This window comes from Chelonia mydas, chromosome 18 (genome assembly GCF_015237465.2).
Source record: "Chelonia mydas isolate rCheMyd1 chromosome 18, rCheMyd1.pri.v2, whole genome shotgun sequence".
Classification (NCBI taxonomy): Eukaryota; Metazoa; Chordata; order Testudines; family Cheloniidae; genus Chelonia; species Chelonia mydas.
The window spans coordinates 21,452,218-21,466,204 of NC_051258.2; the positions used below are offsets into that span (position 1 = coordinate 21,452,218).

General features: G+C 58.8%; 1 protein-coding gene across 1 annotated transcript; it reads left to right on the forward strand.

Moving 5' to 3' along the window:
• The first annotated feature begins 4,506 nt into the window (after positions 1-4,506).
• HES3 (hes family bHLH transcription factor 3) lies at positions 4,507-5,453 on the forward strand. The gene is made up of 3 exons (XM_037881481.2): positions 4,507-4,589; positions 4,685-4,780; positions 4,945-5,453. The coding sequence occupies exons 1-3, from the start codon at positions 4,536-4,538 to the stop codon at positions 5,080-5,082; spliced, it is 288 nt and encodes a 95-aa protein (XP_037737409.2). The 5' UTR covers positions 4,507-4,535; the 3' UTR covers positions 5,083-5,453.
• Positions 5,454-13,987: the final 8,534 nt, after the last annotated feature.

Here is a 13,987-nt window from a genome sequence, read left to right on the forward strand (position 1 = left end):
TCAGCATAACAAGGATCATTTGGTTGCTAAAAGAGCCTCCTTTGAAAGACTTACAGAAGCCATCAGGGGTTTATGACAAGGAAGCATATCATTAGGTGACAAATTACCCTAAAGGAGAACTGGAGTTTCCCCTAACAATACAGACCACTGCCTAATTCTCACGGCACTTTCTCTTTGAGCAGCTGCCAGCAACAATTCCCTTTCTAGTAATTTTAAATCACAGTGTGGTTTGAAAGAGTCCTCAGTTCTTCCAGCCTGTGATATTTCAATCTTCAGGGTTATGGCAAGCTGTGGGCCTAGCATTGTATTTACAATATTAATAGCTCTTAACAGAACTGCTTAGGCACCAGACTGAGGGATTGTGCAGATGACAGGGGACATGGTTCCGGCCCCTAAGTGTGTGTCCAGTAAGGGGGATGCCACTACCCAGTGCTGCGGTGGGCCCAGATGCCTGTACTGGGCAGGCTGGCAACCCGCTGGGCCAAGCTCCAGTAGGACTGGCCGCCCCCTTTGCTAGCACTGCTGAGCTAAAGGGTCCCTCCTGTGCTTTGGGGGGCTGTGCCAGGGCGGGCCCTGACTCGCGCCTAGGGCCCCCATCACCGAGCCGGGCCCCACTGTGTTGGTGCTGTCCCAAGGCGGCAGCTCCTGCCCCAGAGAGCCTGCCATGAGGCCGGAGGAGAGGGGACGGGACAGATCCTGGGGGTGGGAGGAGGAGGCAGGAGAAGGACCAGGGTTTGCAGTGGGGAGGCTCCCCAGCCCCGGGCTGCCGTGGCTCTGAAGGGCAAATCCAGGGGGCTTCCCCTGCTCCAGCCCGTGCGCGGAGCCGCCTCCTGCCAAGGGCAGAGCCCCAGCGCCGGCAGGGCCCCTCCGCGCCCTGGACTCCACGGCCGGGGGGCGCGCTCCACCCAGCCAGCCGGACACAGCGCTGCCAGGGGCCCCTGCCCGCGGCGCCCAGCTCGGCGCGGCACTGCCCGGGCAGGCGGGCCCGGCTCCCCTGCGCTCAGGCTGTCCCCAGCGCGGCCCCCGAGCCTGCCGGGCACTGAAAGGCCGGGGGCGGGCCCGCGATTCTCCACGCTGCGAGCTGCCGCCCTGCCTGGGAAACGCCGCCCGAGCGGCCCGGGCCAGCCAAGCTCCAGCAATCGGCCCCCCGAGGGGAGAGGGGCCTGTCCGCCCACCTCGCCCCGCACGGGACGCGGGGCTCCAGATTTCCTCTGCCCAGCCCCTCCGTGCCCGTGGGTCCGGGCGTGCTGGGCTGGTGTCTGAGCAAGGAGCGTGTCGGCGCCCAGGAGAGGCGGTGTAACCACCCCGCACCCAGGGGTGCGGAGGGGCTCGGGCTGGTGCGCGTGGGGGACGAGTCTGCAGCGGCTGGTTGGGCTGGGCCAGCACCAGTGCCCAGGGACTCCCTGGCACAAGCCAGCCCAGCCCGCGCCTCCCGTTTGTCTTGGGAAGGTGACTCCCCGCCCCCCGCCTTGTGTTGCATGAAAGCGGGGTTCGTGACACACCCCGGCAGCCCCGAAGCTGACACTGGCGATGTCTTCCCGCAGGAATGCAGCGGTTGGCCCGCTGGCCCGGTTGCATGGTGGGTGACCTGCTGGGCAGGGATGCTGGCGATGCCAGCGGCAAGTGGCTGGGTGGCGAGCTGCCGTCTGCAGGCCACTCCGCCCGCGAGTCATGGGCACGGGTGCTGGGACTGGGGGTGCTGGGGTGCAGGGTTACAGTTCAGTGCAATGGCTCTCAGCCCCCCCCCCCCCCGCCCATTGCTCCAGCACCCCTACTTGGGAGTCATGGGAGGAAATCCAGCTGCCCTGGCATCCTTCCCCCACCTTGTTCCGGGACAAGATCCTCCCGCCTAATCCAGGGGCGCTGGTACAATGTGTATAGTGGGGGGAGGGGCACTGAGAGACATTGAACCAAACTGCAAACCCTGTATGTGATGGAACCACTTCAAGCCAGGGGGTGCCGCAGCGCCCCCGGCACCCCCAGCTCCTATGGCCTAGTCGGGCCCCTGGGTTGTATTCTCCTGCCTGAGCAGAGATGTCTCTGCGCTAAACTGCAGGCGGGTCCCGAAGAGAGGGACTGGGGGGTAAGGGGAAGGTCAGATCCTGGATTGGTCAGAGACCAACTTTCCGCCACTTAGCCCCTGCCTCCGCGCTGGGCAGGTATCCGGGAGGCCGGGGTAATAGGATGGCAGAGCTGGTGCCCCCCAACCCCTCCCTCCCTGGGGCAGTGGTGGGCCCGGCCCAGGAAGGCCCCTGGGAGTGGCTGGAGCTGGCCCCAGGCAGCAGGGGTGTCCAGTCACTGCAAGGGCCATTCTGGGAGGAGCCGGCGGTCTCAGGGCGCAGCAGAGCGGGCTGTGAATAGGAGAATAACTCCCCGGTCACCTTCGCTGCCCCGCTGGGTCCGGCAGCCCCCGCCCGGCGGCCCTTTGATCTATTGTCCCCGGCCAGCGGCGCAGGGCTGCAGGGACAGCGGCGAAGGCGGGATTCAGCGCGGCCCGTGGGCATAATAAAAGCCTCATTAAAGGCCAAATGACGGAGCAGGGCTGGGAGCGCTGCGGGCAGGCGGGGCAGACGGCCAGTCGCGGGAGGGGGCCCCGCGTGGCGGGACGGGAGCGGCCTGCCCCGGGGGGGGGGTGTCCTCACGGTGCCACGGGACGCGCGCGTGCCCCCGCTTTTCCTGCACGGGGCGCCTGGCACCCACTGACCCGCTCCGCACCAGCGATTTACACTGCGGGACACTGGCCCTTTCTGCGCGCTCGGGGCAGCCCCAGCCCTCGGCGGGCTCGGCCCCCTTTCCCTACACACCGTGGAGTGAACCTGGGCTGGGCCCCTCAGCCATGGGCCCGATCCTGCACCTCTCCCTTTGAAGTCAACGGCAGGGCACCCCTGGGTCCATTTCAGCACCCAAGGGGGCCACGGGACACTCCGCAGGACTCCCTGGAGGTTTGGCTTTTAGTAGGGTGACCAGAACCCCGGGGAGCGCGTGCGAGGAGCGGAGAGGTTTGGAGGGGTCCCCTCCCCAACCACGTTTAAGGACCCCCCCCCATCCCCGCCGCGGGTTTGCTGGCGACCCGGTGCTCATTCTGCATTCTCCCTGTGCTGGTCAAAAGCGCCGCGGGCCGCGCTCACACAAACGGTTTGTGGCTTTCCAAACATCTGGGGTTTTGTATCTGGGACCAGACCTAATTGTCTGTTATAAAAACCTTTTAAATGAGTGAGCTGGAGGAATTTAGACTGTGGAAAGCAATTTTGAAGCGAGGCGAATCCGGGAACGCCTCCGTCCCCCCCCCCCACCCGCTCTCTGCTGAGTTCCCACGTGCAGTGGGGAAGGGGCGCCCGGAATAGTTACGGCTCTAAGGACAAAAGCCAGCGAGCGAGAGAAAGCGCCCCCGCCGCACCAGGAGTGCATGGGACAGGAACGAGGGGCAGCGCGGGAGGGAGAGTTCCCGAGGTGTGCAGGGGGCCCGGGCCAAGGAGATGGGCGCAGCTGGAAACCCCACTTCCCTGGACCGCTCCTCTCCCAGGCTCCTCGGGAATCCCCCGTGCACCTGTGAGCGCGCGGGGCTGGCCCGGCCCTTCCACGCTTTAATGAAACATGTGTTCGCCCCTGTCTCCGCTCGGAGCGCAGAAATCGCCCCTCCGTGGGCTTTGAAGGGCTGGGAGCAGAAAATTGCTGCATTGTCCGGGCATTAGGGCCGCTAATCTAGCCTGGCCTCCCCGCGCCGAGCGTGAAACGCGGCCAGAAAGGAGGAATGGCTGCCCCTAGGTGGCATGTCTTCATCTCCCGGGGCCCGCCTGGCAGGGGGCTCTTCCAGAGCCTGGCCCGGGGCCGGGCGGCGTGCGGCCGGCAGGGAATAAACCCGCCGCTAATTAGCAGAGGCCGGCGGGGGGACGCTGGGCCCGGTGGAGTAGCGCGCTAGGGATCCTCGGGGCGCACAGGCTGCAGCAGCGGGACCCGAGCCGCCAGCGACCGCGAGCAAAGGAACCAGCTGGTGTCTGCGAGCGCTGGGGCGGTGCGCGGCGCTGTACAGCCAATCACGGCCCAAACAAGCCCATACAGCGAGAGCCGCGTGTTTTCCGGCACCCAGGGGCGCAGAACACAAAGGGATCCCTATGAGAGTTCAGAGCCGCAGGTCAAGGGCCTGGTGAACCCCCCACCCGGGGCGGGGGAGGGCGGGCAGAGGTAACTCTAGTGATGCCATTTGCTTCCCAATGCGGAGCCCCCGCCCCTGAGATGTGGCGGGCTGGGCGGTGGCTCCCGTTCTTTAAATCCAGTGAAACACACAAAAGAAACTTGAACATCTTGGTAAAAGTCATTGCAACCCTTCTCAGCCGCCCTCGCCTCGCCCATCACATGGCTCCTCGGCCACAGGATTCCCCTTCCCCAACTGCCCGCCCCGGCCCGTGCCCCCCTCGGGGAGGTGCTCAGCGCCTGAATGCCGGTATTGACATGTAAAGTGAGTCCCCCGTATAAATCCTGGCTCCCGCCCCCGGCTGCGAACTCCCAGGGCCGCTCATTCCCAGAGAGGGGGGAACATGGTCACCCAGCCCGGAGGGCAGGAGAAACCGCTGCTCTGTAGCTTCCGCAAGGTTTGCCAGCAGCACTAGGCAGGAGGAAAGAAGTGCCTGGGGCCGGCGGAGGAGTGGCAGCCAAACCCCGGTAACATTTCCCTTCTTCCCCGCAGATCTCAAAACCCTTGATGGAGAAGAAGAGAAGAGCCAGGATTAACGTGTCTCTGGAGCAGCTGAAGGCGCTGCTAGAAAAGCACTATTCCCACCACGTGAGTCCCCCGCCCCGGGAACCTCGCCCCCAGACAGTCAGTGTCCAAACAGCTTTCCCCGGGGGCACGTCCTGGCTCCGCATTTACAGTGGAACCAAAGCACGATTGTGTGGCCCGTTCGGTACGTTATTGATCGCGCTGGGGCTCTCTCTCTCTCTCTCCAGATCAGAAAGCGCAAACTGGAGAAGGCAGATATCCTGGAGCTGAGCGTCAAGTACATGAAAAGCCTCCAGAATTCTGTCCAAGGTAAAACCCCGTTTCCTCGCGGGAGTAACAGGCTCTCGGCGTCTGTTGCTGGGTAGATGGGTCCCGTGTTAATCGGGATCGAAGCTCAATGTTACGGGGTCCCGCCAGTTACATCCCAATGATGCGAATCCGCGAGTCGTGGTGCAAGGAAACACACGGAATCTCAGCCCGGGTACCCGGGCGCCAGCAGCGGGTCTGGTTATTGGGCTGCCTTTGGCCGAGCCCGGGTTCCCTGGACGCCCCAAGACACTGATTTGAAATGTACTCTGGATTTAGATCCCACGCCCCGTTATATCGATGGCACCGAGCCCTGTGTGGACACGATCCTGCCCGGTCCCTTTGCTCTGTCAATTCCAGTGTCTATTAATCCCGTGGCTCGCAGGCTGGGGCGGAGCAGCGCCGGGCTCGCCGGAGAGCCCGCTGGTGTAACTGGACCCCGCCCCCCGAGGGGGAGGGGCTGAGTAGCCGCTGTTTCCTGGCTTCTCTGCAGGCCAGGATCGGGGCAGGGGCGCGTGCCGCACGGACTGACACGTCCCCTGCATCCCAAGAGCAGGTTGCACTCGGACAGGACGGGCTGCGCCCTGGGCGCGCAGGAGAGAGCCGCGGGTAACGCAGCGTCCTGGATACACGCGCCCCAGGCTCCTCTCCCGGCCAGCGGGCGGCCTGACGCCCCGGGGTGCTCGCCCCAAGCCCCACGGGCTGTTCAGAGACCCCGCACCCCTGCTGGCCAGGGGCCCCGCGCGCAGTCTTGGGTTCCCAGCGGTGCGGAGCTGCAGGGTGGTGCGGGCAGGAGCAGCACTGATGCTGTCGGGGTGGGGGGCTTGGCCCTGGAGGCTCCCGGCTGGCACCGATGGGGTGGGCTGGGGCCCTCCCCGGCGCCGGGGGGGGGCGGGGGCCGCTGCGGCGCGTCCCAAGGCTCCTGATCCGCTCTCCGTTCTCCCAGGGGCTGACTACCAGGCCGGCTTCCGGAGCTGCCTGCATGGGGTGAACCAGTTCCTGCTGCGCTCCGAGGGGGCCAGCGAAGCTTCCTCCTTCCACCTGCTGCAGGAGCTCGCCCGGGCCTCCCCGCGGGTGAGCGGCTCCGGCTGCAGGACCACGGACAGCAGCCTCACCGCGCAGCGCCCGGAGCCCCGGGGCTCCCGGCCCGGCGGCCGCGCGGCGGAGCAGCCGGCGCCTTTGCAGAAAGCCGGCGGCTCCCGGCCCTTCACGCAGCGCCCCGGGGCCCCCGGCGCTCCCAGCTCCCAGCCCCGGACTGAGCCGGGCGCTGCTGCCCAGCGGCGCGGCGCCGTGGAGCAAAGACCCTCCCTGCCCGGCAGGAGCCAGGCGCTGTGGCGGCCCTGGTAGCGCCCGCGCCGCCCCCCCGGGCGCGGCTCGGTCCGGAGACCGTGAGTGGCTGGGGGCGCGCGGGCGTTTCCCTGCCCGTGGGCGCTAGAGCGCAGCGGGGACGTGCCTGGGGGTTAGTCCTGGTCCCCGCGGGCCTCGGCTCCTTGGCTAGCCTGCGCCCCGGGCGCCCCCGGCTGGTTCCCGCCCCCGGGGAGACGCAGGACCCGCGGGAAGCCCCCGGCGTGGCTGCCGCGCTGGCATCAACGATCGCCTTGGCTGCCAAGGGGCGCCGGGGCGGGGGGGGGGCAGCGTGTCTGTACCTGGCTCCCGGGTTTAATAAACCGGCTCCCAGATCCCGTGTCGGTCTCGGTTTCTTTCCCTGCACGGCCCAGCAATGGAGCGGGCAGGGTTAGGGAGGACGTGGGAGAAAAAGAACCAAAGGCGGCCCGCTTGCGCCCCTGAGCCGCGGGGCTGGGGTAGAGTTGTTGAGGCTTAACATATGAAACTGGTTTGAACAAAACTCTCCAGGCCGCTGGCGAGACACAAGGCGGAACGGCCGGGAGCATGGCGAGCTGGAGCAAAGGGATGCTGCAAAAGGCGAAGTGTCCCCGCAAGAGACGGGACCTTCTCAGCGGAGCAGCGGCTGCGCCTTTGCACGGGAAGCCGGGGTCCGTGTAGAAGGGCCCATTGGCTCCAGCCAAGGCCCTGCACAGGGGAGACGACGCTTAGGGTTAGGGTTTACTTTTGCGGGGACCTTGCCGGACATTGCTTCGGCCAGTCCACACTCGCCGACGCTGGGAGCCGCCTTGCGCAGCGTGGGGGGGGGGCGGGGGGGACACACACCAAGGCCCCTTTGCCTCTGTGAGACTTCTCCCCGCCAACGCCGGGCGGTCAGTGCTGCTTTCCACCCCAGAGCAAGTGCCCCGGCAGTCAGCCCCTGCGCGTCCCCCTGCGGCCCAGCTGTCTGCAGCCACCCCCGGCTGTGGGGCTAACCAGCCGCCAGACCCCCACCCCACTAGCACCTTCCCGGCCTGGCAAAGGCTGGGGGGACAGGAGGCTTCCATGGAAAAGAGCATTCGCCTCTCCCTGAACCACTTAATGAAACGGGCCGGTGGGGACCAAGGAGTGTGTCTAAGCTCCTAATCCCGGAGACCTTTTACTCCCCAACTAGCAAAAGCAGCCTGTAGCTAACCCACAGCGAGCCTGAGCCCGTGACTCACCGTAACTGGGCTGTTCTCCTTCCAGCGCTAGCCCAGAGGGGGCCCTGGACAGCAATGCCCCCCCTCCCCCCAAAACAGGCAGGTGCTTATAATGAAAAGTGAATAAGGACCCTAAGCGAGTCCTTAGTCTGCTGTGGCCTAGGGCTGGCTCTGGCCCCTTCGCCCCTTGAACGGTGACTGGAGAAACTAGGCACCGGCAGGGACCCTGAACCACCCCAGGTCACTGCGGGCCTGCAGGGCCCGCCTTGCTGGACCGGGTCAGCTCCTGGACCCTGACCCGCTGGGCCCAGCTCGCAGCCCCTGCAGCTCACACGCTGGTTGGGGGTTCCCAGTGGGTTCCCGGTAACACTCCCCGGCCTGGAGGCCGTTCCAGGCCTCGGCCCAAGGATCGTGTCTTTGTGGTGGGGCCCTGCCCTGTGCCAGGCGCCCAAGGGGGATGAAAAGCCACTGCAGGCCCTGCCCCACAGAAGCTCCACCTTTCTGTTTCCTAGGACTCTCCCGAGCGCCTTTTCTCAGCACAGCTATTTAGCCCAGGTCCGGCTCGTCTCCTTGACCCCTGGGGGAAGGGGGAGCAGGCGGGGTTGAGCTAACTCTCCGCTGCATTTCAGCGTTTGTTTGTTTTAGAAAAGCAGCCTCCGGCCCTTGGTTCCAAGCCCCATATTTAGTCTTTGGCACATAAAAGCTGCCAGCAGGCAGTGTTTAGACCCCCCCAGGTGCGTACATGTGTGCGGTTTATTAAGGAGAGATGTGTGACTTTCACCCTGGTGAGCGCTGTGAAGTATCACCGTGCAAAAAATATACAAAGCGCACTTACAGTTCTGCGATGTTGCTGCCAAGCCAGAGGCACCGTGCTGCGTAGCCGGGGTGCAGATAAGGTTGCAGATAAGGAAACTAAATGAATTCTTTGCTTCAATCTTCACTGAAGAGGATGTGAGGGAGATTCCCACACCTGAGCCATTCGTTCTAGGAGACAAAGCTGAGGAACTGTCCCAGACTGAGGTGTTTCAGAGTAGCAGCCATGTTAGTCTGTATTCGCACAAAGAACAGGAGGACTTGTGGCACCTCAGAGACTAACCAATTTATTTGAGCATAAGCTTTCGTGAGTTACAGCTCACTTCAACGGATGCATTCATCGGAGGTTTTGGAACAAATTGATAAATTAAACAGTAATAAGTCACAAGGACCAGCTGGAATTTACCCAAGGGTTCTGAAAGAACTCAAATGTGAAATTGCAGAACTACTTACTGTGGTATGTAAGCTGTCACTTACATCAGCCTCTGTAACAGATGCCTGCAGGGAAGCTAACCTAACACCTATTTAAAAAAAAGACTCCAGAGGTGATCCCAGCAATTGCAGGCCAGTAAGTCAAACTTCCAGTACCAGGGAAATTGGTGGAAACTATAATAAAAAACAGAATTATCAGACACAGAGGTGAACATATGTTGGGGAAGCATCAACATAGCTTGTGTCAAGGGAAACCATGCCTCACCAATCTATTAGAATTCTTAGAGGGTGTCAACAAACATGTGGACAAGGGTGATCCAGTGGATATAGTGTACTTGGACTTTCAGAAAGTCTTTGACGAGGTCCCTCACCCAAGGCTCTTAAGCAAAATAAGCAGTTGTGGGATAAGAGGGGAGGTCCTCTCCTAGATCAGTAACTGGTTAAAGGATAGGAAACAAAGGGTAGGAATAAATGATCAGTTTTCAGAATGGAGAGAGGTAAATAGTGGGATCCCTCCAGGATCTGTACTGGGACCAGTGCTGTTGAGCGTATTCATAAATAATCCGGAAAAGGGGGTAAACAGTGAGGTGGCAAAGTTTGCAGATGATACAAAATTACTCAAGATAGTTAAGTTCAAAGCTGACTGCGAAGAGCTACAAAGGGATCTCACAAAACTGAGTGACTGGACAAGAAAATGGCAGATGAAATTCAATGTTGATAAAGAAAAGTAATGCACATTGGAAAACATAATGCCAACTACATTTACAAAATGGTGGGGTCTAAATTAGCTGTTATCACTAAAGAAGAGATATTGGAATCATTGTGGATAGTTTTCTGAAAACATCTGCTCAGTGTGCAGCGGCCATCAAAAAAAGCTAACAATGTCAGTAACCATTAGGGAAGGGATAGATAAGACAGAAAATATCATAATGCCACCACATAAATCTAGGGTACGCCCACACCTTGAATACTACATGCAGTTCTGGTCGTCCCATCTCAAAAAAGATACATTAGAATTGAAAAAAAGTACAGAGCAGGGCAACAAATCTTGGGAGACAGGCCAGTCATTGCCTACAGACAGCCCCCCAACCTGAAGCAAATACTCACCAGCAACCACATACCACACAACAGAACCACTAACCCAGGAACCTGTCCTTGCAACAAAGCCCGTTGCCAACTGTGCCCACATATCTATTCAGGGGACACCACCACAGGGCCTAATCACATCAGCCACACTATCAGAGGCTCGTTCACCTGCACATCCACCAATGTGATATATGCCATCATGTGCCAGCAATGCCCCTCTGCCGTGTACATTGGCCAAACTGGACAGTCTCTACGTAAAAGCATAAATGGACACAAATCAGATGTCAAGAATTATAACATTCATAAACCAGTCGGAGAACACTTCAATCTCTCTGGTCACGCGATTACAGACATGAAAGTTGCGATATTACAACAAAAAAACTTCAAATCCAGACTCCAGCGAGAGACTGCTGAATTGGAATTCATTTGCAAATTGGATACAATTAACTTAGGCTTGAATAGAGACTGGGAGTGGCTAAGTCATTATGCAAGGTAACCTATTTCCCCTTGTTTTTTCCTACCCCCGCCTCCCAGACATTCTTGTTAAACCCTGGATTTGTGCTGGAAATGGCCCACCTTGATTATCATACACATTGTAAGGAGAGCGGTCAATTTAGATAAGCTATTACCAACAGGAGAGTGGGTTTGTGTGGGGGGAGGGGGAGAAAACCTGGATTTGTGCTGGAAATGGCCCAACTTGATTATCATACACGTTGTAAGGAGAGTGATCGCTTTAGATAAGCTATTACCAGCAGGAGAGTGGGGTGGGGGGAGGTATTTTTTCATGCTTTGTATGTATAAAAAGATCTTCTACACTTTCCACAGTATGCATCCGATGAAGTGAGCTGTAGCTCACAAAAGCTTATGCTCAAATAAATTGGTTAGTCTCTAAGGTGCCACAAGTACTCCTTTTCTTTTTTTTAAAAATGACTCGGAGTCTGGAACAGCTTCCACATGAGCTGAGACTGTTCAGCATAGAAAAGTGATGACTAGGGGGTGGGGGTGGGGGCTTTACAACAGAGGGCTCTAAAATCGTGCCTGGGACGTGGAGAAAGTGACTAAGGAAGTTTATTTACCCCTTCACATAGCCCAAGAACCAGAAATTACTAGGCAGCAGGTTTAAACCAAACATAAGGAAGTACCTGTTTACACGACGCACAGTCAACCTGTGGAACTCATTGCCAGGGGATGTTGTGAAGGACAGAAGTATAACTGGATTTTAAAAAGAATTGGATAAATTCATAGAGGACCAACATGGTCAGGGACGCAACCCCGTGCTCTGGGTGTCCCTAAACCTCTGACTGCCAGAAACTGGGACTGGACAACAGGGGATGGGTCACTTGCTAATTACAAGAGCCCTACAAATCCATGGATATCCATATCCACAGTGAGTATATCCACAGACCATCGGCACACCCACAGGAACACACCCTGGTTCAGAAGGAGAAAATCATTATCAACCAGGCCTAGTCTGCTAAGGACTATTGCACCAGCTAACATGACCATGGTTGATGGTGTCCCACCAGGCTTCCTGTAGGGAAGTTCCCAGCTCTGCTTCAATCTTGTGAATCCATGAATCTCTGGGGCAGGCAGCACCAGGCAGGGGTAGGGATGCACCTTTTGGCAGTGAATGGAGAGTTTGCGAGAACACAGACTGCAAACTGCAGTTTCTTTTGCAGTGACCTCATCTGGTGGACATCTTTTGTTAGGGACTGCAGGGGGCATGCTTTGCAGACGCAGGAGGCAAACAAGGCACAGACTTACAGTAAAGTGTCATTTATCATTCCGCCTCTCTGGAGCAGATGCCCTGACCCTGCATGAGCAGTAACCCTCTGCTGAAGTGGGAGAGGGAGCTGCTTTCAGTGGGTTGCACTGAGATTCAAACAGTTACCTTCTCTGTTGTGATCTCTCCGGCCCCTGCACACGCTGTACGCATACAGCCACTTCACCCCCCAGGGGCTCGCCCAGCTCAGAGCTTTCACCAAGATTATCTGCAAAGGGAGCCAGATCCTCAGATGGTGCAAACCTGCACAGCTGCACTGGTTTCAGGCTATGCCCTTTACACCAGGATCTGGGTATTCCTTGGCTGAAACATGGACCCCCCTGTTCATCAGCAGCTGGCTAGGAAAACCCGCCAGCACCCAAAAGATCATTTGACCTGCTCTGTTGGCATTTACTGAGGCCTATGGTGTAGGATGAGCTGTAAGCAATTGCAGCCTCCCACCTCCCAGCCTGCCTTTGTGACCCCCTACCCCACCCTGCGGCAGGGTGTGCTCCAGGCACCTCCAGGGCTCTTTTCCCTTCACACACACATTAAGTGGCACTAATTATGCACTAAGTAGCCAGTCATGTTGAGTTACACGGTAATTGAGGTGTTCCTCCAGCACGTCACAACCCTTTGTTGTTTGCTTTCCACATGCGGACTGGTGAAAGTTAATGCTAGCAGCTTTTGCTGGCCCATGGTCACTGCTTCCCTGCCCCTATCTCTGCATGGAGCAACCTGCTGACTTGTCTCCCTCACAGTCGTGGAGTGTAGGAGTGCTTTCTTTGGCTCGGTCTATGTAAGGTTTGTACCCAGTGCCCATCACCGTGTTATCTGTGCTGCACAAAGCCCAGAACCGCAGGCCTTTCTCTCTGGGGCAGAGCAGACATGCTCACTAAAGACAAGATGCAAAAAGTGAGTGTTGTAAAAACTGGGGGGCAGGAGGGAGCAACACTAACATGCTTTTCCGAGGACCCACCATGGGCCCAGCATGTAGGTCCTGAGGTTTAACTTGCCCCATTAAAGGAGGCCCCCCCACCAACCCCCACCCTTTGTGCAGGGCTGGTGATAAACTTCCTGAGCTGAGAGTAACCACCAGCCTGTGTCTGGGAGAAGGTAAGTGCTTTGGCAGGGGGCCAGAGTCACCCAGCCCCCACCCTCCAATCAACCGCACCCCTACGTTACAAGAGAGCCGAGTCCTCCGGCACCTCCAGGTGCTGTGGACAAGCCTTAAGGAGCTTGCGGAGGGAAGGGAGAGCAGGAATTTCTAGCAGCTCCCTGCACCGTCTCCTGGGATTTTCACTTTGGCTTGGAGCCTGCAGGGTGAGCAGCAGGAGAAGAAAAGGCTCAGCTATTAACATGACACTGGGACTAGTCAAGGGGTAGAAGAGAGCTGATGGCGGAAGAAAAGGGGCACTGGGGCCAGGCTGCCACATCCCCCACTGCAGGAGGAGCTCAGGGCATAGGCCTCCCTTCACACTGTGAGCTGCAGCAGTGCCCAGCCACGAGCTCTCTGCACTAACGGCTGGCATCTCGCAGAGGTTGCTATGGGCTCCAGCTGGAGCAGCACATCCGTGGCCATGGGGGTTCAGAGTGGCCCAGGCTGCTGCCTGTCTCCCTACTTGGACACCTCCGTGGTTATTTCTACCTCAGTGTTCACAGGGCCGGAGGTATTCTGGCTGGGAGGAGCTAGCTTACTCTGCAGCACAAGGCCTGGAGACGGCTAACTCCTCGCTGGTCACACCAGCTGCATGTTATCTTGCTACTCTCAATGATCCAGCAGCCGTTTGTCGTGAGAGCTCTCGGACCTGGGACGTCTTCTACACATTCAATATACATAAAAATCAATTCAGCCAGATTTAAACAACTCCTGTGCAAATCTGACCCCAAGCACTCTGCTGCCCCTGCCCCTCCCCCCCAAGACACCGGCTGCTCCAGAAGCAAGCGCTGCTCCTGCCAGCTTCCCAAAGTTTGAAGCACACTTGGCTTTGAGCCCTATAACTATCAGGTTTGTTTACAGGAGTTTCCTTCTCAGTGCTAGCTATGGTAGATCCTGAATGGAACTACACATGGATGGCTGTGCCCCCAGTGTCCCCAGAAAGGCTGCGATGAGGGATGTTCCCAGAGACCTGCTCCGCCAGATGGTGGCTGATAAAAGCAGTCATGGGAGAGCAGGTGTAGGAATTCAGCATCCTGCCTGTCCTTTTGCTAAGCAATAGCTGTAAAACTAACCTGTGATGTTCTCAGTGTGGCTGGACAAGGTGCTCCCCAGCCAGGCTGGGTGGCACCCATTCAGCTCCCGTTTCACGCTTCTGCATAAAAGAGAGCTCTCGGCGGCTACCCACT

Excerpts from the sequence above, each read along its gene's own strand:
- HES3 (XM_037881481.2), top strand. The coding sequence starts at position 4,536 with ATGGTCACCCAGCCCGGAGGGCAGGAGAAACCGCTGCTCTGTAGCTTC. Across the intron at positions 4,590-4,684 it reads TGCTCTGTAGCTTCCGCAAG|ATCTCAAAACCCTTGATGGA; the intron begins GTTTGCCAGCAG and ends TCTTCCCCGCAG. Across the intron at positions 4,781-4,944 it reads AAAAGCACTATTCCCACCAC|ATCAGAAAGCGCAAACTGGA; the intron begins GTGAGTCCCCCG and ends CTCTCTCTCCAG.